At 44.1% G+C, this 25,135-nt stretch overlaps 5 protein-coding genes across 5 annotated transcripts; all 5 read left to right on the plus strand.

Annotated features, from left to right (window-relative positions):
* The first annotated feature begins 615 nt into the window (after positions 1-615).
* Positions 616-933, plus strand: LOC118771343 (histone H4). Its single transcript, XM_036519306.1, has one exon. The coding sequence runs from the start codon at positions 622-624 to the stop codon at positions 931-933; it is 312 nt and encodes a 103-aa protein (XP_036375199.1). The 5' UTR covers positions 616-621.
* A 2,731-nt stretch (positions 934-3,664) lies between these two features.
* On the plus strand, positions 3,665-4,093 carry LOC118771342 (histone H2B). Its single transcript, XM_036519305.1, has one exon. It carries the CDS (start codon positions 3,665-3,667, stop codon positions 4,037-4,039), a length of 375 nt encoding a protein of 124 aa, XP_036375198.1. The 3' UTR covers positions 4,040-4,093.
* A 3,176-nt stretch (positions 4,094-7,269) lies between these two features.
* On the plus strand, positions 7,270-7,884 carry LOC118771337 (histone H1-like). The gene has a single exon (XM_036519301.1). It carries the CDS (start codon positions 7,270-7,272, stop codon positions 7,882-7,884), a length of 615 nt encoding a protein of 204 aa, XP_036375194.1.
* Positions 7,885-8,722: 838 nt separating this feature from the next.
* On the plus strand, positions 8,723-9,109 carry LOC118771339 (histone H2A-like). Its single transcript, XM_036519303.1, has one exon. It carries the CDS (start codon positions 8,723-8,725, stop codon positions 9,107-9,109), a length of 387 nt encoding a protein of 128 aa, XP_036375196.1.
* Positions 9,110-9,920: 811 nt separating this feature from the next.
* Positions 9,921-10,331, plus strand: LOC118770942 (histone H3). Its single transcript, XM_036518733.1, has one exon. It carries the CDS (start codon positions 9,921-9,923, stop codon positions 10,329-10,331), a length of 411 nt encoding a protein of 136 aa, XP_036374626.1.
* Positions 10,332-25,135: the final 14,804 nt, after the last annotated feature.

The raw sequence follows: 25,135 nt of genomic DNA on the forward strand, positions 1-25,135 counted from the left end.
GTGCATCGTACACGGAACGTTCTATTAATAATCTTCAAATACTTCATATTTGACACTTTTCTAGCTACAATATGTTAAATCACCATATATTTACAATAAAAGCATATTCCATAGCAGTGGCATTCCTTTGTTGCAGTCCAGAGTTCGTCTGCGATTTAATTGTCTTTATTTATTTAAAAACCGATTCAGCTGGAACAAATATTCCATCAATCGTCATTCTGGAACGAGTTTTCCACAGTTTCATTTTAACAATATTTACTACAATCCAAAACAGAATGTCCTTTCTCACTCAGATTCTTATCAAAAAGGCCATAAAAAATGATCTCTCGTTAATACTAATGTGAGACCTAGGCAACAACCTGAGTCTCCTTTCCCTCGGCCAGACATCTTTCGACACCGTCAGTGCAACAATCTGGAACAGTCGGTAATTGTTGCCATGCTAAGAAATTTGCTGCTAAAGCCTCCTTGAATGGACGGAGCCGTGCAAGAGGGAGGGCGGGGTCTAAGTCGAGCCCGCTTTTCTTAGAGTACAGGCTTCAATCAGGTCGTCTTCGGGTGAGTATATGCGGGCACATAGATGCCAAGTTATTACGTCTGTTCGTAGCTCTTATAACGACAAGTATGTCTGGCCGTGGGAAGGGAGGTAAAGGTTTGGGGAAAGGAGGCGCTAAGCGTCACCGTAAGGTTCTTCGCGATAATATCCAGGGTATTACCAAGCCCGCAATTCGTCGCTTGGCTCGTCGAGGTGGTGTTAAGCGCATCTCTGGTCTGATTTATGAGGAGACGCGCGGTGTGCTGAAGGTCTTCTTGGAGAACGTTATTCGTGATGCCGTTACCTACACCGAACATGCCAAGAGAAAGACCGTCACCGCCATGGATGTGGTGTACGCTCTGAAGCGTCAGGGTCGCACTCTGTACGGCTTCGGAGGCTAAGCGTCACGTCTGCACGGAATCCTAAAGTGAAAAGCAACCCAAAGGCTCTTTTAAGAGCCGCCCACTTTTCCCATGTGAAAGAGTCAGACGTTCCACGCTCAACGACACAGTTGTAACATTGTTGTGCTTGTGTGCTGCTCCCTTCGCAGTCTACGAGGCCGTAACCAAACTTCAGCTGACTGCCGGTAACACCTTGCGACTTGCTGTAAAAACGAAAGCCCTGTAGGGCAAACACTCGAACGGGGAGCTGGGACTCACCCATAAACTGGGACACAGACTAACAAATCATTAATAATCATTAAGGTGGCTCTATCGTGCATGTTAAAACTTGAATACATAAGGTGCCAAAAAATGTCAGAAGACCAAGGACGCCACACGGCTGACATCAGTACGAAGACTGCCGAGAAGAGCTGCTGTTAAATCGTCTGGTTTAAATGTTAAAAATGTGTCCCATTGCCTGATTGACCTAAGAGCATTTTATTTCGGAATGTGATAGGTCAGTCGCCTGAAATAGTAAACAGTAAGAACCAAAGACCACTGACGTAGAATGTTTTTTTTTTTTTGCAATTCTCTTTTTATTATGATTTTACATGGTTACATTTATAAAATTCATAATTGAGAATTTAACTCCATAGAACAATAATACTGGGGTGTATATCTGCGATTCTAAAAACAAAACCACCGATACAAAAGGGTTGACTGGAAATAAAAAAAAAAAAGGGGTGGGAAATGGATATAAATCCAAACCTTAAACAAATGATGGTCGAACCTGTTTAACATATCTAATCCATTTTCCCCATCTTCTCAAAAATAGATCCCGCTGCAATCTTATAGCAAAAGTAATTCTTTCCATCTTAAAAATGTCATAAATGATATCAAACCATTCATCCACTGCTGGTTTTTCTAGTTTAAGCCACTTCCTTGTTATGGCTTTTCGAGAAGCAGCACTCAAAATCTGAAATAAGTATTTGTCATTAACGGAGACATTTTCTGATGGTATAACTCCTAAATATAATGTCACAAACTCGAAAGGAATGTTTGTCTGGAATACTTTTTGCAGAATGTTGTAGACCTCCTGCCAGAAGGGGAACAATATTGAACAAGACCAGAATATGTGAAAATGATTTGCCTCGAGGCTTCCACACTGTCTCCAACATTTAGATGAATTAGTGTAATGTCTTTTTTGAGCTGGAGTGATAAAAAATCTGATAAGGTTTTTCCAACAAAACTCTCTCCATAGTGTTGAATTTGAAGTTTTCCATTGTATCTCACATAAATGTTCCCAATCTTCTTCATTTAGGACTAGATTTCCTTCCCTCTCCCATTTCTGTTTTACTTGCAGCGGACTATCTTTCATTTTTTGTAATCCCCTATAGAGTCTTGAGATGGTTTTTTGGCCTGAGCCTGAACCATATGCATCCATGAAAACTTTTAAAAAAATATTATCCCCTAGCTCTTGTTTAATCTCTTTCCTTATTTTCTCAATATAATGACGAATCTGTAGGAATCTATAGAAGTCATCATTATTTAGCCCAAATTGTCTCTTTAGATTTTGAAAACTGTTCACTGACCCTTTACACAAGAAAGTACAATATGCTGTTAATCCATGAGTTTTCCAACCCTTAAATCTTGCATCCAAATTTTTGGGCATGAAATCTGGATCATATGCACACCATCTCAAAACTTTTATCGCCTCTTTCAAATGATTTTTATCTATTATCCTATTCCACAATTTAACTGGTAAAGCAATCCAGGGGTTTCCCAGATCAGTTATCTTATTCATCAACCCCTTATCCCCTATTGCCGCTTGTATTGGGAACTCTGCTGATATAGCCCCTTCTAACTCCCTCCATCTGGCATTATATTCTGGATTGCACCAGCACACTAACGGTCTCAGTTGAGCTGCAATATAATAGTCTTTTAAACACGGGAGCGCAACCCCCCCCCCCCCCTTATTCTTTGCTACCTGTAAACTCTGGTATTTGATTCTTGGTCGACGCCCCTGCCAAATGTACCGCGAGATGAGTTTATCCCACTCCTTGAATTGTTGATCTGATGTATCTAGTGGAAGCGATTGAAAGAGATACAATAATCTCGGCAGAATAACCATTTTGACAGATTCAATACGAGAACCGAAATTAAGAAATGGTATTAAATCCCATCTCCTTATGTCTTCCCAGAATATGTTTCATTGTAATTATAGAAGAGTTAACTCTTGTATCTGAGTTAGAAAAAGAAAAACGTCGAGTCTCAAATGTCTGTTGGATATCATAGTTCGGCGTGCATAAGATGTTTATAGATTTTTGTTTTACATGTTACAGATTTACATGTTTTTTGATGTATTATTAATGTATGTTACGCAGATTTTTTCATTGTTGGTTTTTCAGATGTGTCTTGAAAGTATTTCCTGAGTAATGTCACCTACATAGTCTAAACCTTCTTGCAGAAAAAGAAAGATAAAAATAATAGCTACAAAAAAAAGCGCAAACGAGGGAGTCGCGCGGTAGAAGTCCTTTGTTTTGATAGACGGCTAACGTTTAGGCATGTGGTGTTCCCGCCCAAGGAAGTCAGCCAATCGAATTTGAATGTCATCGAGTGGGAGGAATCTGCCAATGAGATCCAGCAATAACTGGCTGGGCAGAGATCGTGGCAAAAAGTTGCATACCTTCTTCATATAGCTCAAGCACGAGGCGTGAGCGCTTTCATTCGTGTCTGCAAAGAAGCGAGCATCATGCCTGAACCAGCCAAGTCTGCGCCCAAGAAAGGATCGAAGAAAGCCGTCACTAAGACGGCCGGTAAGGGCGGTAAGAAGCGCAGAAAGTCCAGGAAGGAGAGCTACGCGATCTATGTGTACAAGGTGTTGAAACAAGTGCATCCTGACACCGGCATCTCTTCAAAAGCTATGGGCATCATGAATTCCTTCGTCAACGATATCTTCGAGCGCATCGCCGGTGAGTCGTCTCGTTTGGCTCACTACAACAAGCGCTCCACCATCACCTCCAGGGAGATCCAGACTGCCGTGCGCCTGCTGTTGCCCGGAGAGCTGGCCAAACACGCCGTGTCCGAGGGCACCAAGGCCGTCACCAAGTACACTAGCTCCAAGTAAAACGACGTGGTGACACGTCCAACCCAAAGGCTCTTTTCAGAGCCACCCACTCTTTCGGATAAGAGGCGAAAACCAGCCCCCCCCCCGGGTCCACTTGTTGGATCGTCAATGAATGAGTAGAAAGATCTCGAGCATAAACTGCTTAAACATAAATGTGCGACAGCGCACGTGCTCCGGATCAGATGATTGCTTACCCTGTGTTACTGTCCTATAGTTCAATTTTCTACTTTCCTGCTTATCCATAGGTTGCACTCAGTGCTCATTTCTGCACTGTATTTTTTAATGTACATTTATTTACTATTTTATTGGGTCTTGACATTATATACTATATATATAAAGGAAGAAGCTTAACGTGGCTTAATGTCCCAAAACAACGATCAATGATCACCAAATTTGACATCAAAAAAGCTTACGTACTCAAAGGATTTCGGTTTTTTTTTTTTACGGGTGGAAATGTTTGACAACAGATGTATGGATATGGGGATTTTAATGCCAGGTGTGAACGTATTTAGAGCTGTCCACTTGGGATCGGATCACCCAAGACAATACCAGGTGTGAACCAGGGCCGTTGTGCCTTCCATCTCCTCCTCACTTTCTCTCACATATAAAAATGTACATATGCACAGACATGCAAACACACACGAGCACACATGAATTGCTTCAGATGGAGTTGTATTGTATTGTACTCTCTCTTTCACGCACACTCTCGTGGATTTGCAGCAGTGCCACATCCCCTACCCCACCCCTAACGACGTTGCTCGTGGTAAGGCTGTGTTTTCTTGTCAGTTTGCCACATAATTAAAAAAAAACCATTTTTTACAGGAGAGGATTGTTTTCTCACATGGAATGGAGTCAGGGGCGGGGTCATAATGTTATAAATGTGCTGCACATGTCAGCTGACATCCACCTGAGGTTGCAGCCGGGGCAGGTTTGCCAATTCTGCCGCCCCAAAGACGGACCGTAATACAAGCAAAATGTGTTACAAGTGTGAAAAATAGATCTGTAAAGCCCATGCTTGCCGACTTGCATACTGTCATACATGTGCTAAATAGAGAAATACACAGCCATGAGCTTGGTGCTCATGCTTCCTAAGATAAGAGTTGAAGAAAGTTATTAGATCTGTCAAAAAGTTCAAGAATGTTATTGCTGTATTTCCTCTCAATAAAATTCACTGACATTTTCATGGTCATGATGCGCTGAATTCTTACGCTATGTGCTATCTGTTGAGCTCAGTTAGTAATTGTTCTGTTCTACATTATACCACAAGGTGGTGCTGTGAGTTAGTGCACGTTAGGAAAGAAGGAAAAAGTGACTTGGCTGTTGTTGCGGTTGTTGCTTTGCACCGGATGCCTGGTGGAGGGAGCCTGTGCCTAGTTTCTTTTATTAAAATCTGTAACCACCTACCGGCGTTGTTTTACTTCTAAACACTACACTACACTACACTACACTACACTATCTCTTGCTGAAAAATATACAATTTATATACAAAATATACGATTGCAATAACCTAAGCCAATAAATAAAAACAATAAACATAGATTGCAGCAAAATATTATATAATTATATATAATGTGTGTGTGTGTGATTTGTATTAAAATAAAGTGGCGTGCAGATAATACATTCAGTCTCTCCGCACTGTGAAGTCCGAAAACACAGTTATCCATCAAGCTGTTGATGAGAGTTTCTTCACGCAAAATAGATTTGGGCCTTAAATTTCAATTAAGGGCCTTTATCATACGAGTGTGGCGAAGGTGGATCATTTTTGACCCGAAGGACAAGGGGAGTATACAGAATATTAAGATCACACAAGGGCTAAGTGTCCCACGCATAGGGGTACGAATATCAGTAGCTACTAGAGTAATCGCGGCAGAGTGGTGTTGTGGTAAGGAGCAGGACTATATAGGACGTATGAAAATACAATTAATGATAAAATACAACTAACAAACAAGGGTGCAAAGGCGCCAGCAACATAGGTGCAGTAGAGGTTCGGTGTAAATATTGCACTTATTCCAAGTAGTAAATAAATAATATAAATATAGATATTGCACGTGCTCCAGTGAGGGCAGTACATCAGTCTTGTCAGCCTGATTAGATATTTGAGTTCAGTAATGTTACAGCTTTTGGGTAGAAACTGCTTTTCAGTCTATTTGTGCGTGTGCGGATTGCTCTGAAGCGCCTGTCTGATGGGAGGAGCTTAAACAGATAGTGTCCAGGGTGTGTAATGTCCTTTATGATGTTCTTAGCCCTCCTCACGCAGCAAGTGCTGTGAAGATGTTCCAGTGATGGTAACTCCATGCCAACAACGTCTTGTGCTGTTTTCAACACGCTGCAGGGCCTTTTTTTATCAGCTTTATTGCAGCTGCTGTACCAGGCTGTCATGCAGTTTGTTAGGATGCTCTCTGTGGTGCATCTATAAAAGCTGACAAGCAGCTTTTGGGGGAGGTTCGTGGTTGCCCACCACTGCTGAGGTGTTGTCAGCCCAGGAGAGATCCTCTGTGGTGGTGACTCCCAAGAACTTGAAGCTGGGGACTATGTGTAGTCTAGGCAGCCAGAAAAAAGAAATAAAAAAATAAGTTGTGCTTTATGCCAAAAAAGATTTGAGAACCCCCGACAACATACGCGGGCACGAAGACAAAGAGGCAGATGACGGTAGTGATCAAAATCTCACCCAAGGGCAGCGAAGAGGAAACACGGTTTGACGTGTGCTTTAACTGGCACAACAGGAGTACGATTTAAAACTCACGCCGGGTTACGAAAGGACTGACATCGTGTTTTCGAGATGCGCATGGGTCTTGCGTGAATGGATAACACGCGATGTCAACGTGCAGTAAATGTTTTAGCCGCTTAAAGTGTGAAAATCTGCACGAAAAGCAATGCGAACGGTTCCGTGTCCCCGCAAAGCGACTAGGTTTTGGGCACGTCGCGCTAAAATATAGCAGAACTCCGTAACACGAAGGGTTGTGATGCGAGCGGAAAGGCTTTCCTTCATTATTCTGTGCTTTTTCACCTGGTGTACAATTGCAAGGTTGATTATTTGACTGATTTTCACGACGAGAAAACACAAGCGGACAAGGTTGTCGGGAGCACCGAATCATTGCCGCGGGGGTTGAGTCTACACGGTTCTCATGTTATGTTTAAGTAAGACCAACCCCCTGGTTGGCAAACAGTTTTGAATCACGTTGACCTACGTGCTGTTTACGTGTTAACCGAGAAATCCGAACGAGAGAATCATGGCTGAAGTCGCACCAGCTCCCGCCGCCCCGGCCAAGGCTCCTAAAAAGAAAGCGGCAAGCAAACCCAGGAAATCGGGCCCCAGCGTTGGAGAATTGATCGTCAAGGCCGTATCCGCCTCCAAAGAGAGGAGCGGAGTGTCCCTCGCTGCTCTGAAGAAAGCTCTGGCGGCCGGCGGCTACGATGTGGAGAAGAACAACTCCCGTGTCAAGCTGGCGCTCAGGAGCCTGGTAACCAAGGGCACCCTGCTGCAGACTAAAGGAACCGGTGCATCTGGCTCTTTCAAGCTCAACAAAAAGCAAGCTGAGGCTGCGAAAAAGAAGCCCGCTAAGAAAGTAGCTCCGAAAGCAAAGAAGCCGGCCGCCAAGAAACCCGCTGCTGCCAAGAAGCCAAAGAAGGCAGCGGCAAAGAAGCCCGCCGCCGCGAAGAAGTCACCAAAGAAGGCGAAAAAGCCCGCTGCACCCAAGAAGGCCACGAAGAGCCCCAAGAAAGCCAAGAAGCCGGCTGCAGCCAAGAAGCCGACCAAGAGTCCCAAGAAAGCCAAGACAGCCAAGCCCAAGGTGGCCAAACCCAAGACCACCAAAGCCAAGAAAGCGGCTCCCAAGAAAAAGTGAACACCTCACTTCATTTCTCGTACTGCAAAGGCTCTTTTAAGAGCCACCCAATCAATTCGTGAAAGCGCAAACACGTTCTGCTTAGCTCTCTTGCTTGTATGTTTGCAGTTGTGACTGTAAGCCAGCTCGATTTCTGTGAATACATGTGCAGCTCTCTTTACACGCCTCCGTACACGCTGCATATGCCGATGGCAACAGAAATGAGCTGGGTTCAGACCTTCGTGCGCAGTAACATGCACACGCTCTACATAGCGTCCCAGTAGCAGCAATTATTGAATCGTGTTAATTAGTATCAGTATTGATTCCACGAGTGGGAAATAAGATTTATCACTGTACACAAGTAATTCACAAACACTTGGGAAATAAACAGTACAGACGAGCAACACAGACTACTACCTAATAACGCATCAAGAATTAAGCAGAGATGAAAATAAAATAGATAAAAGGAGAAAAGTATGTAATGATAAAAAAATAGAAAGTAAAAATATGTACAGGAGGAATAAGAATAAAATCGCACCTTTCAATCAAGAGTATGTGTTTACGATTTGTGTGGCATATTAAATAAGCGAGTGTAACTATACATATCAGTATTCATGCCGGCTATGCGTTTGCAAATGATGAATGGCTCAGTGTGGAGGCTGTTGTACGGATACATTTTAGTGACGTTGAATTCTCCACCGGTAACATTGTAAGGCCTGTTCAGATTTGATTGGATGAAATCCCATCGAAGCCTTATCCAATGAATGCGTTTCTTGGAGCTATAAGTCAGGCTCGCGAGTGTTGGTTGCATCATTTCATTTGACAGTTGTTGAGTAAGCGCAGCAAGGCGAGCCTAAACATGAGCGGAAGAGGTAAAACCGGTGGTAAAGCCAGGGCTAAGGCCAAGACACGTTCGTCCAGGGCTGGACTCCAGTTCCCGGTCGGTCGCGTTCACAGACTGCTCCGCAAAGGAAACTACGCCGAGCGCGTCGGCGCTGGTGCCCCGGTCTATTTGGCGGCCGTGCTCGAGTATCTTACGGCTGAGATCCTTGAGCTGGCTGGTAATGCTGCTCGGGACAACAAGAAGACCCGTATCATTCCCCGTCACCTGCAGCTTGCAGTGCGTAACGACGAGGAGCTGAACAAGCTCCTGGGCGGTGTCACTATCGCTCAGGGCGGAGTTCTGCCTAACATCCAGGCTGTGCTGCTGCCCAAGAAGACCGAGAAAGCCGTCAAGGGCAAGTAATTGCTGCAGCGACCACCACTACCCCAGTAACCCAAAGGCTCTTTTAAGGGCCACCCACTGGTGTCTTTAAAATGTGCAAAACTGCTTTCTACTCGAGTGTACCTGCGGTCAACGTATTGATCAACAATATATTTCAACGGCCTCACGCGACTCTGCAAAATGTATGACTGCGTACAGTCATACAAAGTGTACTTGATGATAATCCGGTTGATCTTGTCTCGTGAGGCCGAACTGTAGCGGTATTATCTAGCAACTCGAATGACTCGGTAGCTTGTGAAATATTCTGACCTATCCGAGTGTTTTGAGCGGCTCTTTGGTGCGAGAGTGATTTTTCGGCTTCAAAGGGCGGTTACGTTGTAAGTACACAATGATAACATGTCTGGCAATACGAGTAGTATTATACGATATGATTATTTCGCAGACAAACTTAGTGATCCCCGCCCCCTAAAAGAACGATGAGCTGCTCTATTGAACGGCTCTCGGGAAGGAACGGAGCCGAAAGAACGGTTATTCCCATCATTACTGTGAAAGAGAATTACAGGGAGGAGAGCAACAAAATTGGAACAAAGGGCTTTGTGCGGGAGGAAGCTTTGCGAGGAGATCGGGAAAGAAGGCGGGAGCAGAGAGATATTTGAATTTTAGGCGGCAGAGTCGATGAAGAAACGACCCAATGGCCACAGACAACGAACTGAAGTGCGGACCAATGACAGCTCCGTATAAGCTCATCCAATCAGCCTTTGCCTGCTACGCCTTATAAACATGTGCTGAGGGTATCGTTGTTACTTTTCTGTCAAGAAAGTGTTTCGCCGCGATGGCTAGAACCAAGCAGACTGCCCGTAAATCCACTGGTGGCAAAGCCCCCAGGAAGCAGCTCGCCACTAAGGCTGCTCGTAAGAGCGCGCCTGCAACAGGCGGTGTGAAGAAGCCTCACCGTTACAGGCCTGGCACAGTGGCTCTGAGAGAGATCCGCCGTTACCAGAAGTCTACCGAGTTGCTGATTCGCAAACTGCCTTTCCAGCGGCTGGTGAGAGAAATTGCCCAGGACTTCAAGACCGACTTGCGTTTCCAGAGCTCTGCTGTCATGGCTCTGCAGGAAGCCAGCGAGGCCTATCTGGTTGGCTTGTTTGAGGACACCAACTTGTGCGCCATCCACGCCAAAAGGGTGACCATCATGCCCAAGGACATTCAGCTGGCCCGCCGCATCCGAGGAGAGCGCGCTTAAAATACGACTATTGTATCTAACCGGATATCCAACGGCTCTTTTAAGAGCCACACAAGTGTCTCATAACAGCAGATCTCCATCTTTCCGTACTCAGGATGTGATCATGTGGGTCCGAGCATTCTCTTGTCGCATGTTTGTGCGCCGTAATTGTTTCGCGATCCATTACACGGCTCTCTAGTGACATGTATTTGAAGTTGTACTTTTTTTTTTTTTTTTAACGGCCTTAGAGAGCACGTTATATTCCCTTCTATTATGCGACGTAACGCAACAGCTGAAGCTGAATCCAGACAAAGACTGGATACCGCTACCCTTTACTTTCTCTAATGTATAGCAACGCATCTGCTCACTGCGCTCCGGAGTGGCTTGGCCATCGCTATCTTTGCGGAGGCTCAGTACAACGTGCATCGTAGAATGTCCGTGTAACAGTAGTTTGGACAGTAAAAGATAGCACCTGCTGCTGATCTAGTTTATTATCAAGCCGTAACGACTAAGAGCTTAATTGGCATGGCGTAGTATATGAGTACAAAAAGCCCTCAAAAACAAAGTTGGGCATTTAGCTGTACGTGACGAGGATGTTGTGGATTCTGCACGTGTTCATACGGAATGTTTTCCTGTGTTTGCGAGGGAATTCTTCTAAAGGCATTTGCTTGCAAGGAGTAATAGTGCACAAATAAACGACCATGGCCATTGCCTTTGGGTATTGACATTTGCATAGATGAACTGTGATATTTTGCAGATAATGTGATATGAAGATAAGCTCCTGATAAAAAGCTGTATTCACTATGATGTCACATTTGACCTCGTAAGCGTTACACACACACATTGTGCAGGCAAGAGGGTGAATGTCCTACCACCATAAATACTCCTAAAGCAGTGACCTCAGGTCACATACCTACTTAAAATAAGCAGCCATTGCATTAAGATTGCAAGAAGTCACCTAAAACAGTCAGATACTTAAAACCTCAAACTAATGATTGACTGTTTGGATACGCATTTCATTTTGCCAGATAAAAGCAGAAGTAGGGTGTGGTACGCCCGCTTTGTGTATTGGTAAGCGTTAATCTGCCCCTCAGACGTAGAATCCTTAAAACGGTGGCCACAGTCATGTTCGGTTTAATCTGAAGGAGGTTCAGGTGCCAAATACACTATATGGACAAAAATATTTGGACGCCTGACCATTACATTGTAATGACATTGTATTCAAATACATATACTTTGATATGGAGTTGGTCCCCCTTTTGCAGCTATAACAGCATTCACTCTTCTTGGAAGGCTTTCCACAAGATTTTGGAGTGTTTCTGGGGGAGTCTGTGCCCATTCATTCTGTAGAGCATTTATGAGGTCAGGCACTGATGTTGGACGAGAAGGCCTGGCTCGCAATCTCCGTTCCAGTTCATCCCAAAGGTGCTCGATGGGGTTGAGGTCAGGGCTCTGTGCGGGCCAGTCAAGTTGGAATAGAAAAGGGCCTCCCCCCAAACTGTTGCCACAAAGGTGGAAGCATAGCACTGTCCAAAATGGCTTGGTATGCTGAAACATTAAGATTGCCCTTCACTGGAGATAAGGGGCCTAGCTCAAACCCTGAAAAACGGGTGTAGCCAAATACTTTTGTCCATATAGTGTACTTCTAATATAATATTGAAGAACTCTCAACCAATCTTAAGGCTACTTAAAAACAGTAACATCCAGATGGGCCACAACAGCAGAGGGCTGCCTTCTCCCCTTCAGCACAATCACGTGTGTGTGTGTGTGTGTGTGTTTCTTTGTGTGCATCTACATGATCGGACCTCTTGTCCTTTAATACTTCAGGTAACTGTACCATCATGTCATGGGAAAAATGTTGGAAGAGTCGATGTTGTGTGATAACGTGTATTTCTCAATATAGCAGCAAAACCACTGGTGTCATTGCAATGCTCATGAAGAGCTGAATGTAAGAATGATAATCTTAAAAATATAAGTGGTATTTCCAGATGCTGGGATCTGAAGCACAAACTTAAGTTCTGAAGAAACTTCCAGGCACTCCCCCACCATAAAATTAATTATGCGCGGGTCAGGGAGGTGGAGAGAGCTTCTTCTTAAGCCAGGCCTAGAACAGGCCTCGATGCTCAGTTTTTGCCTACACTCAGCCTTGATGTTCAGCCTTATGCTCAGGTAGATGCTGAGCCATCTGTTCAGGCATCCAGTCCGTGCCTCAGTTTCTCCTGCACCTTTTTGGACTTTTCCTTTTGGAGTTCTGCTGCTATTGTGAGTGGTTCCTGGGTTCTTCCTTCCTGGTAACAATTGCCTTGGGTAATTTTCTCTTCACACATTCATTCATCCATCCATCCATGTTTTTGTTTTGTTAATGTCTTTATGTAATTTACTGTCTGTTAAGGCAGTGGGCGAGGTCTGTAGCCCAGACTTTCAATTTTGTCTTTGTCTTAGTGTAACTGCTCAATAAAGCTATTTCTGGCAAAGGTTGATCCACCAGACTGCTCATTTCCTATCAATGAATTCGGTGATTTAATTGATATCTTTAATATTAATTATTAAATTAAATAAAATTTCCTTATTTATTTGACATGTTAGTTAAGTGAGGAGTTTTATTAATTGGCGTCATTTGTTTTCAGTATTCAGAGTTCCAGGTGATAAACAAGGGCATCAATTTCTAAGACTGCTGGGTTCAGACCATTTAATTTAATTAAATCCTCACTTCCCCGACAACACCCAGCAATAGGCTTCCCCTGTTTCCAGCTCACCCGCCACCACTGACAACAGGCGGTTAATTAACACAGTGAATTGCATGGATTTACGATACGATAGTTAATATTACTGTATGTCACCTGCTTAGTACAGTAAATTCTAGCATGGCATCTACCTAGATGTTTTGCTTGTTTTTTTTTGGAAATGTTAAATTTCTTTTCCCTCAATATTTCCTGCCATCGTAGGCAGACTGCCCCAATCTGAAAAGCACAATCCCTTGAAGCTCTCGTGTGGTCCCTGCCATTAATCTTGAATTTGTCTGTCAGAGGTTTTTCAACTTCACAACAAAATGATAACAGCATAAGTCCCCCTTATGAATCACACTGTTTAACCGTTTAAAACACAGTTTCGTGTTGCGCATAGAGAACAAAGGAAAGAGAACCAAAAATGTGCAGTCACAAAGAATGTTTGCATTCACCACATAAATGAGACAATCAAATGGTGTATCAAACGTTATTATGTATCGGGTCATGCACCTCAATGAACAATTAAAAAAGTCTAAATGTCTCGGTCCGTAAGCAACTCCTGAAAATATGCATATGTAAGAACCGTAATCACACAAACAAATAAAAGTAATCCATGAAGCGATATCCAAATACAAGACAGGAAAGATTGATCTCACCAAACTCCAAAAGGTTCCAGCAAAAGTTGTAGACCGTGGATCTATGTCATCCAATGAAAAAATAGAAATAGCCTTGATTGAAATACCCTCAAGCTGTGGTAAGCAATCAGTTGCAGACAAAAAGCAAAAAGCAGCTGTCAGCAAGAAACTAAATGTATATATACTATTATGAGGAAATTCCTACCTGAGTGATAATTGAACTACAGACTGCACTGCTTCACCTACAAATTTTCTTTTATGTTTTCATTTGCTGTATGAATGTGTATTTTTCTTCAGGACCTTGGATTTACCAATGTATGCAAACCTTCCCATAATCAATCTCTTTGAGTTTCAAATGTGGCAATTTTTGTGTGCATGAGAATCATGATTTCTTTTTTATATTAGGTGGTGTTTCAGAAAGTGGGATAACTGAGTTACCTTCCTGATTTGAAAAAACATTTGGTGCCCTTTTCTGAAAATCCCATTTCAGAAGGGAGCTTGAATTATGGATGGGTATGCTACCAAGGCAACAAATCCAGATTCATTAAGGTGCTTTTTGGTACAGTCATAGCTGCCTGCTGTTCCAAGCTCTTTCTTTGTTTTTATATAAGAAGGTGGAAGTAGGCACAGAGGAGGACGACTCTTCTCTCGGGTGCTTGCCTGGTCCTTTCCTGTGTTTTGTCCTCATGACAAGAGTACTGTCTGCATTGTATGTTCCATACTAATTGCTTTTTCCTGTTTGTTATGGGTTATGTCATGTCTAAACTATCAGTTTTGAAGAACATTTACATCACATTCTTTAGCAGACGCTCTCACCCAGAGGGAATCACAGCGCCCTCCGTGGCAGACGTGTTTGCTCGTTCCGCTCTTGAATGCTGTGTCTTTGTATTTCTATTTGTGTATCTAGTCTTTTTTATTGCACATAAATGCAACGAACTGTTAACCTACAACAAACAGACACTGTTGGACATCGCCAGGCTGCAGCAGGATTCTGTATTTATCGGTTTTATACCTCTGGACCTGCACTGCATTGTTAGCTCCACACGAGACCACCACCAACCCCAAGACAGCTTACCGGCACCGTACTCAGGTGAAGTTGGCGACCCGAGGAGACCCCCACGAAGGCAGAGATGCAAGAGGGGTAAGGGGGTGGGCTACATGCCAGGCTTAAAGCTCGTGCTAACCGACCACCGCTACCCAGCCTCCTCCTAGCTAACGTGCGATCGCTGGAGAACAAACTTGACGAACTGAGAGCCAGGATCACAACACAACGGGAAATCAGAGACTGCTGCGCTCTAATTTTCACAGAGACCTGGCTGTCAGCCAAAGTACCAGAATCCGCCGTGCAGCTACAGACACACTCTGTTCACCGAGGAGACCGCACTGATGCCTCCGGTAAGGCTAAAGGAGGTGGCGTGTGTGTATACATAAACAACTTGTGGTGTGGAGATGTACAAACTATCCACAAACACTGTTCACCAGACGTAGAGATGCTGTTGTTGAAATGCCGACCCTACTATCTACCGAGGGAATTCAGTGCTGTGTTTTTGGCCGCCGTTTACATCCCTCCGCGAGCTAACTCATCAGCAGTACTCGGTAAACTCTATGACGCTATCAGCGCGCTGGAAACAGCTCACCCTGATGCTATTTTCATCGCCGCAGGAGGCTTCAACCACTGCAATCTACGGACTGCGCTTCCAAAATATTTCCAACACGTAAAGATTCCCACACAAGATCAGAACACGTTGGATCATGTTTACAGCAACATTCGTGAGGCATACAAAGCTGCCCCCCGCCCCCACTTTGGACTCTCAGACCACATCTCCCTGTTCTTGTACCCGGCTTACAGACAAAGACTCAAACTAACGAACCCAGCGGTTAAACAGGTTAAATGCTGGTCTCCAGAGACTGAGAGTATCTTACAGGACTGTTTTGCACAGACAGACTGGGATGTGTTTAGAGCTGCAGCCACACTGGAGGATTCTTCTATTGACATAAATGAGTATGCTGAGTATGTGACTGGGTACATCAGCACCTGTGTTGACCATATTGTACCCACTATACAAATCAAGAAGTTTCCAAACCAGAAGCCTTGGATTAACAATCAGGTACGCCACATGCTGCATGCTCGATCCCTCGCATTCAGATCAGGCGACGAGGAGGAGTACAAGGCAGCAAAGTACAGACTGAGGAAAACCATCAGGGAGGCTAAAAAGCAGTACAGAGAAAGGATGGACGGCTTCTGCTCTACTGCTGATGCTGGACGGATGTGGCAAGGCCTGCAGCACATCACAGACTACAAAGGCACCACCAAATAGATCACCAACTCCCCCCCCCCCCCCCACCCTGCCAGAACAACTAAACCAATTTTACGCCCGCTTTGAGAGCTCCAGCAGCAATACTCAGAAGAGGTGCTCCAACACCCAGACCATGCAAACCCCCCCACTGACTGTTTCAGCAGCTGATGTACACAAAGTTCTGAGAAGAATAAACCCCTGCAAGGCAGCAGGCCCAGATAACATACCTGGGAGGGCTCTCAAAGCATGTGCCACAGAGCTGGCTGATGTTCTGGCCTCCATCTTCAACCTGTCCCTCTCACAAGCCACCGTCCCCACGTGTTTCAAAACCACCACCATCATCCCAGTTCCCAAGAGGAGCCCAATGTCTTGCCGGAATGACTACAGGCCAGTTGCACTCACTCCAATCATCACAAAGTGTTTCGAGAGAATGGTTCTGGCCCACATCCAGAGCAGCATACCTGGAACACTGGAACCCCTGCAGTATGCCTACCGCTCTAACAGATCTACCTCGGACACCACCTCTGCAGCCATTCACATAGCACTTTCCCATCTGGAAAACAAAGATGCCTATGTCAGGATGCTCTTCATTGACTACAGCTCTGCTTTTAATACAGTCATCCCCTACAAGCTCACCAGCAAACTGCTGCACCTTGAGAGAAGAGAACAATCTCACCCTCAACACAGACAAGACCAGGGAAATGATCGTGGACATGAGAAAGGAGAAGAAAACTCATCAGCCATTGATCATCCATAGGCTTGAGGTGGAAAGGGTGAGCAGTTTCAAATTACTGGGCGTCTACGTATATGATGACCTCACTTGGACACTTAACACCACCCAGCTGGTCAAAAAGGCACAACAGCGGCTGTATTTCCTGAGGAGGCTGAGGAAATTCGGCATGTCACCACAGATCCTCAGCAACTTCTACAGCTGCATCATTGAAAGCATCTTGACCAGCTGCATCACGGTGTGGTATCGGAGTACCACTGAAATGGACCGTAAGCGTCTGCAGAGAGTGGTAAAAACTGCAGAAAGGATTGTTAGGGCACAGCTACCCTCTCTGCAGGACATCTATCATCAAAGAGTCCACAAAAGAGCCTGCTCCATTGTCAGGGACTACACCCACCCCCAGTGCAAACTGTTCACACTTCTACCCTCTGGCAAGAGGTACAGAAGTGTGAAATGCAGAACATCCAGACTCAGGAACAGCTTCTATCCAACAGCCATCAGGCTCTTGAATGGGTCAAATACACAAATACACACCTCCCCGGCCTAGCCCATGCATACATTCACACATACACACCCACACTGCAACCAACTGTGCAATGGAATGGAACTGACATTACATCAACATTGCACATTCTACACTGCACTGATGTCCTTTTTTGCACATTTAATGTATATATCCTTTATTTATTTATTTATTTATTTTCTTACACTCTCTGACCTTTTTTATATCTTTTCTTTCCTAAATTCTTGTGTTTTCTTGTGTTCTACTCCTAACGGCACTCATAAGTGGAAGGCAAAGGAAGAATTTCATTGTACGGGGAACTTGTTTCTTTACTGTGCATATGACAATAAAAACTTTGATTCTGATTCTGATTCAGAGTGACTTACATAGGTTACAGTTCTTTACGATGTTATAAAATAACCAGCTGTAGAAATGGATTACTGACCTAACTAAGAATTGCAAATAAATGTGGTATCCCAATCCCTGGATTTCAGTGTCCTTCATGTGCAGTTGGCGCAGTTGCAGTTGGCTTTGATCATGAACAAATCAAGGACTGCCACAGTCACACAGTAGCAACACATAAGATACATATTTGTGGTTTCTGTAAATATGCACACTGGTCACTGCAGTCCATCCTCTGACAATCATGCGTCCCCATTCATGGAGAATCCCGTGGACATAGTCTTAATAGTTTGAAAAGATTTGTGCACTGAAAGTGTGTAGGGATAGTAGTAGGGATCAATCTACTTGTCGACTCAGATGAACTGCAGTGTATGTAACTCAGGATACGTTCCTCAGACAAAGTTTCATCTACATTTGCAATTTATTAGAGCCATTGATAGTAAATGACGCCTGCCACAGTTCATCACAAACCATATCCCAAACCCTTTGCACTGAGCTATGCTTTCTGCAAACTGAATTCCACCAGATGCAGGGCGGTACAGAAACAGCACCTTTCTTTTGAAAAGATTTTTAAATGTCTAGATGTTACGTTAGAACTCTGTACTGCAAGCGAAAAGTGCTTCTTTTACATTGATCAAAATAGGGAATAAGGCCCATGTTATGGTGTCAAATTAAGACACTAAAACAATATCTTTGTTGACTTTTAGTATCGTTATAACCACGTCCTTAATTTTTTCCATCAATATGTATGGTTATCTGCTCTTTACGGAAATGCAGCAGGACGCCAATGTGTGTTGTTGAGGTCGGGCCGCTTTAGTAGAACATCGTTGAGTGAGATGTTGTGATACTGGGCACTTGAGTCAAACACCACTGTGATTTTGTCTGGCTTTTGAGGGTGGTAAACTCCAAATATCGGCAAGTACCAACACTCCTCACCTGGCTGCGTGGGAGGAGCGGGCTCCGCTTGATTGTTTTCAATGACCTTTTGCATGAAGTCAAAGAAGTGTTCCGTTATAGCTGTTTTTTTCTGTAAGGTGCGTTGCAATGAAGACAGCCTGTGCATCACTTGCTCCTTGTTGCTTGAAAGCCGTCTCCTGGGTGCACGGAATGGTAATGGTGCCACCCAGTGGTTGTCCTCATCAAGATATACGTCTTTGTTCATCACATCCAGGAAGATGTTGTCTTCGATTGAGAGGGCTGTCTTTTCATCATCTGCATTTCTTGAGAAAACATTGTCTCCTGTATGGCTTGAATCAGCATAGAAACTGTTTGAATGCCTGAATTCACACTGTAAGTCAGGTAAGTACTGGAGAGGACGAAAACTCATCTGCTCTTTGACCTGGACGCTCTTGGTGCATGGCGTGAAGAATGAAGTTCTGCCATTAGGGAGTATGTTTGTCTTGTAGACATCGACTTCAGCTGGCTGATGGGCTCTATCAAGGCAGATTTCTCCTACAATGACCCAGCCCAAATCTAAACGCTGTGGATATGGTGTGTTGTGGGGCCCATTACACTGCTCATGTACCTTGTGCACACTTAAGACATCTCTCCCCAGAAGTAGGAGAATCTGAGCATCAGTGTCTGGAGGCGGGATCTTGTCGGCCACAGGAGCAAGATGAGGGAAGTGCTGTGTTATCTCTGGCGTTGGAATTTCCCTTTTGTCATCTGGCATTGTGTTGCATTCTATGAGGGTAGGGAGTGCTACTGTAGATTTTCCATCGAGTGACTCCACTACCAAGTTGTTTGCTTTTCTCCCCGCCGTCTCTACTGTGCCTGAGCATGTCCTCAGTGTGTAGGGAGAGGGGTTGCCTTCGATGCGGAACAGGTCAAAGAACTGTGACTTAGCTAACGATCTGTTGCTGTGGTCATCTAGTACTGCGTAGACTCGTTTCATTTTTTCATGATGGTCTGAGGGGTAAACTTTCACCAGACATATCTTGGAGCATGACCTGGGCTGAGAAGAACTACCACATATCTCGGTGCATTTAGAGGTCACATCTGGAAAAGCATCATCCTTTTGCTGTCCGTTTTGCTCTGACTCACATTTGCTCTCTTCAGCTGACCAAGGGGCAGGGCCGGGGTGTAAGGCAGATCGGTGTTTGTCACTGTTGCATTCTCTGCATTTAACAGACACTTTGCAGTCCTTCGCGACATGTCTAATGGAAGCATAGCACCGGTAACAGATGGAGTTTTCTTTGAGATAGGCTTTGTGGTCATCTAGGGGCTTGCTTCTAAAGGCTCAACACTTAAAGAGGGGGTGGGGCTTGTTATGGATGGGGCAATGTTTCTCTGGCTCATCTGTTTTCTTCACAGGTTGGCTGATTGGAGAGCCTAGAGTAGTGGCAGACACTTCTGTTTTCTTAACTAAAACAGATGCCTTGTTACTGGGCTTAACTGCTCTATCTGGTTTTACACTGAGCAGCTGGATGAGGAGAAGACAAAACTCGAGTCATTTCTAGTTTTCTAGTTTCTGACTTGAAGAAGGTGAGTTGGCTCTCTGAACATATGCTGTGATTCAGGAAACGGCTGCTGATTGTCTTGCACTGGAGTGTTCTGCCCGTACCTCCTAGTGCATTGAGCTCTCTCCTCACCCCCAAAATCACAGCATGGCTCATCCTCCAAATCAGCTGCAGCTTGAAAAACTTCTGCTTCTCTGAATGCTGCTGTTGCCTCCTTCTGTAGCTGTAATACATGAAGCTCAGCTTCCACCTCTGTTTGCGGCATGCTGCTTCAGCCAGTGTTTTCTGCTGTTGCTCCTCGATACGAGCTTTCTCTCTCAACATGGCAGCTTTCTTCTCTGCATAAGCGATCTTTACCTTTAATGTTTATGCTCTGGCCCTTGCTTTGGTTGCAGCACTGCTAGCCGATGATGCGCTAGACCTAACTGATAAACTGCCAGCTTCTGACTTCCTTTCCAAAGTTGGCTGCATTTCCTTGTCTTCTTTCGGAGACGTCATGTCGTCGAAGTGATCTTCACACGCTGGTGAGATGAGTAGTGCAAAGCTGTTCTGTTGACTTCACCCGCTGTGTAAACGTCCTTTTGCTATTCAGCTCTAGCAGTTGCATTCTCCTAACAACCGCCTTAGCAGATAACGAACAAGAAGAAAGAGTTCCAGCACACTTCTTTTTATACTTTACTGAAGCTCTGTCTTTACAGTTTGTTTCTTTCTTCGTCGTAAATCTAAAATAAACACAAATAAAATGTACAATTACTGACTGTCAAATTCATTTCCTAACAACACACATTCACCTTATTCGTATGCACTGAAATTTACTGTTAACGAGCATACATGGGCTAATCACGCCAACATGAAAACACTACTTTATCATAATATAACCTTAAGTTGGCAGCATTTTCATAATTTTTCAAATTAAAACTTACGGACATATCTGCTCCAAAGTTAAGATCGAAGTAACAACTTTGCCATTTACTCGTCTTCGAACACAAAGGAACTGAAGTACTCTGGTAACAAACTACAGATACATACCGTGTCATACCAATTATCACCAGTAGATGTCCCCTTGTACCATCTATGGCTCTGACAGTCAATACAGAACATTTAAGCAAACAGAGAAAACAGATATAAAACACATCTCTCAGCCAGAACAATATGAATTGTGTATACCATTCAGCTGGTCTCTTGTGGGAAGTGGAGGTTGTTTGGGGTGGTGGGTCCTCAATGCTAAGTCCTCATTCTCTCTCTGTATTATATTTGTGTGGTTAATCACAAGAAAAACACTTTCAACATCTTTGTAACATCTGCGGGCACCTAAGCAATAGAGCCCATGGAAATGGGTTTTATATAATACTAGCAAAATCTCTGGCCTCCTTGTTCATTGAATTTCATTAAACAGAGCATAGATGAAATGGTACACTAGTTCAACCCGGAGAAGTATGAGCAATAACTGGCTGCTTCTCCCAGTTACCTCATAGTCTTGTTGTGCATGATTTGTGTCATGTTGCCACAGCAATTCACTGTGTTTTAATGACCTCATATTGGAGTTCAGCTGTTTGATATTGTGACACAACAAGGGGAGAGGTGATGTATGGCCAGTGCTTTAGTGGCTCCACCCCTTCCCCACCTCACATTATACCTGGCAGTTATTTGGGTTCATCAACCCCTACTAAGAGGAAGCCCTCTCAGCTGTGCCAGGTGTGGGAGTGAGAAGGTTTCCTGTTGTGAGCAGTGGAAGCATCAAATAGTAGTAAAAAAAAATCAGTCTATGGCCTTGTTTTGAAAGGGACCTGGATTATGTTTCAAAGCATGAGCATTATGTCACTGCTTCTCCCAGTTACATTTATTCTGTTACCTTCATATTGTTTAGTTTAGTCGTTTGATATTTGATTTATTTCTGGACAGTGGCACTACATATAGTACAAACCATCTGTTCAGCTTTAACAAAGTACGACAGCTTGAAGCCTTCGAATTGCTAAACTGAATACAGTCAGATAAAAAGGTTTTTTTTCCTTTTTTTCTTTTGAACAGAACTTCGAAACGTAACTGATACTGGTGTGGAGATTGTCACAGTAATTATCGCCATGCTAAAGAATTTGTCGGAGTTTGGACGTGCTGCTAAAGCCTCCTAGAATGGACGGAGCCCTGCTTGAGGGGGTGCGGGCTCTAACTCGAATCCACTTTTCTTTGAGCAGAGGCTTCAATCAGGTCGTGTTTGTGTGCGTACACGCGTGCACATAGAGAGCGAAGCATTATATCTGTTGGCAGATTTTACAGCAACAGGTGTTTACAAGATGTCTGGTCGCGGTAAAGGAGGTAATTAATTGCTGCTGAGTGTCAATTGGTCGGGAACATTAACTTTCTCTTGAGAGACTCATAAAAAAGTGCACGGGCCTGAGCGCCCTAAAATCAGCATGGCCCCGTCTGGGGCTTATGCAACCCGCTTCGGGCAGTATTGGGTGAGACTCAAGTTCACCGGGAAAGGTGACCCACCCACTAGAAATGAGATTGGGGAAAGGCTTTTCGAGTCCCAGTGGCTCAACGCCAGTGATGTGTTTTCTTTTATTGGGCTGCCGAACAGAAAAGATTACGAGCTCTGTTTTATGCAAGAAGGACCGCTTAGACGGTTCCTGGAGTTGCACTCTGCTAACGCAGAGAAATGGAAAGAATTCGAAGTTGAGTCGTCTGTTACATTAGACGTAAAGACCATTATTGTCAAGTTTTGGACCGGAAAGATCCCTGACCAAGACATCTAAACTTACTTGTCACGATTCTGTGAGATACTACAACCTGCCATAAAGCCCGTGGATCGCTTTGGTATCTGGTATGGTATCAGAAAGTACAAGGTACGTATCTGTAGAGACAATCAAGGGAATCTGTACACGATCCCTAATTCCATTTGTCTGGGTCCCTGCAATGGGAAAATCATATATCAAGGTCAAACCCAGACATGTCACATTTGCCAAGCTGTGGACCATCACACCAAGGAGTGTGAATACCAGTGTGGTCTCCTGGGACATAAATCCAAGGAATGCCAAAATGTGGCTAAGTGTAGCTTGTGCGGAGAAATGGGACATACTTTCTTCAATTGTGCCTATTCTTTCGTCAACAAGCTCAAACCAAAGCAAACCTGGGTTGAGGTATCCAGGGAAACCACAGTATCCAGAAGTGGTCCACACATGGAAGCCAGCGAGAAGAGTGCGATCCATAAAAATGGAAGAAAGGATATAAACCACCCTGATTGTCAACAGATGGCAGCAGACGCTGTCCAAAGTGAGCAACAGCACAGCGACGATACTGCCGCTAAGGTCCAACAGGCGGACCCAATTAATGACGGAACCATGGGCGAAGCCGAAAAACAAGCTGCTTGTGAAGGAGAACGTAAGGACATGGAATCGGAGAATGAATCTCCTGATGTAAGGGAGGCACCTGATCAAGAGGATGACGACCAGCAACCATTGTCTAGCGTCTCTGCTGATCAAAGTGATTGCGACGAAGAGGAGGAAGAGGCGTCTTTTGAAAATGCAACGAGTTTCTGCATAAAGGATATACAACTTTGATATGTGGGGATTTTAACACAATTACCGACGAAAAGGACAAAATTTCAGAAAAATCCTTTAAGTTATCCATAGAAGGGAAAACTCTTAAAAAATATGTGACGACGGACATCTAAGGGATTCCTTCAGAGTTGTATATCCAGATGGAATTGATTTCACGAGAGCTGATGCTTCAACAAAAACAAGAATTGACACTGGGGCACTGGGGCACAGTCATGTTGGAATAGAAAAGGGCCTTCCCCAAACTGTTTCCACAAAGTAGGAAGCATAGCATTGTCCAAAATGTCTTGGTATGCTGAAGCATTAAGATTGCCCTTCACTGGAGATAAGGGGCCTAGCTCAAACCCTGAAACGCAGCCCCATAGCATTATCCCTCCTCCACCAAACTTCACAGCTGGCACAATGCCGTCAGCCAGGAAATGTTCTCCCGGCATCTGCCAAACCCAGACTCGCCCATCTGACTGCCAAACAGAGAAGCGTGATTTGTCAATCCACAGAGCACGTTTCCACTGCTCCACAGTCCAGTGTCGGTGTGCTTTACACCACTCCATCCAACGCTTGGCATTGGACTTGGTGATGTGAGGCTTGCATGCAGCTGCTAGGACATGGAAACCCATTCCATGAAGCTCCCACCGCACAGTTTTTGTGCTTACATTAATGCCAGTGGAAGTTTGGAACTCTTCAGCTATGGATTCAGCAGAGTGTTGGCGACTTTTACGCACCATGCGCTTTAGCAGTCGACCCCGCTCTGTGATTTTACGTGGTCTTCCACTTCGTGGCTGAGTTGCTGTTGTTCCTAAACGCTTCCACTTTCTAATAATATCACTTACAGTTGACCGTGGAATATCCAGCAGGGATGAAATTTCACAAACCGTCTTATTGCAAAGGTGGTATCCAATCACAGTACCACGCTTAAGTCACTGAGCTCTTCAGAATGACCCATTTTGTATCACAAATGTTTGCAAATGGAGACAGCATGGCTAGGTGCTTGATTTTACACACCTGTGGCAACGGGTCTGATTGAAACATCTGAATTCAATAAATAACAGGTGTAGCCAAATGTGATCAGATAATCATACCTTTGATCCCTTTCTTGATTTAAACTTTTGCACCTACATTTAAAAAAGGCCTTTATCCTATTTTTTCGCAATCTCCCATAGTTCAGAATCTTGTTTTCGTGAGTATTCTCAAATCTTTGATTCTGTTAATTTCTTGCTTTAATTCAGCAACTAAATCCGAATTGTCTAGGCATTGAGTATTTCGTTTCCAATACGTTTTTCTCAATTGCCCCGTAAACCTACATTGTATCGTTACCATTAAATGATCCGATTCGATCATCAAACACATTTTAGAGGTGCATCAAATTTTGCACCTCTAGATTGTCGCTTACATAGATCCTGTCAATTCTTGTTTTTGTTGAAGCGTCAGCTTTCTTGAAATCAATTCCATCTGGATATACAGCTCTAAAGGAATCCCTTAGATGTCCGTCGTCACATTTTTTTGTGTTTTCCCTTCTATGG

This window comes from Megalops cyprinoides, chromosome 24 (assembly GCF_013368585.1).
Source record: "Megalops cyprinoides isolate fMegCyp1 chromosome 24, fMegCyp1.pri, whole genome shotgun sequence".
In the NCBI taxonomy this organism is placed as follows: Eukaryota; Metazoa; Chordata; class Actinopteri; order Elopiformes; family Megalopidae; genus Megalops; species Megalops cyprinoides.

Coding starts and splice junctions, on each gene's coding strand:
- LOC118771343 (XM_036519306.1), top strand. CDS start 622: ATGTCTGGCCGTGGGAAGGGAGGTAAAGGTTTGGGGAAAGGAGGCGCT.
- LOC118770942 (XM_036518733.1), top strand. CDS start 9,921: ATGGCTAGAACCAAGCAGACTGCCCGTAAATCCACTGGTGGCAAAGCC.
- LOC118771337 (XM_036519301.1), top strand. CDS start 7,270: ATGGCTGAAGTCGCACCAGCTCCCGCCGCCCCGGCCAAGGCTCCTAAA.
- LOC118771339 (XM_036519303.1), top strand. CDS start 8,723: ATGAGCGGAAGAGGTAAAACCGGTGGTAAAGCCAGGGCTAAGGCCAAG.
- LOC118771342 (XM_036519305.1), top strand. CDS start 3,665: ATGCCTGAACCAGCCAAGTCTGCGCCCAAGAAAGGATCGAAGAAAGCC.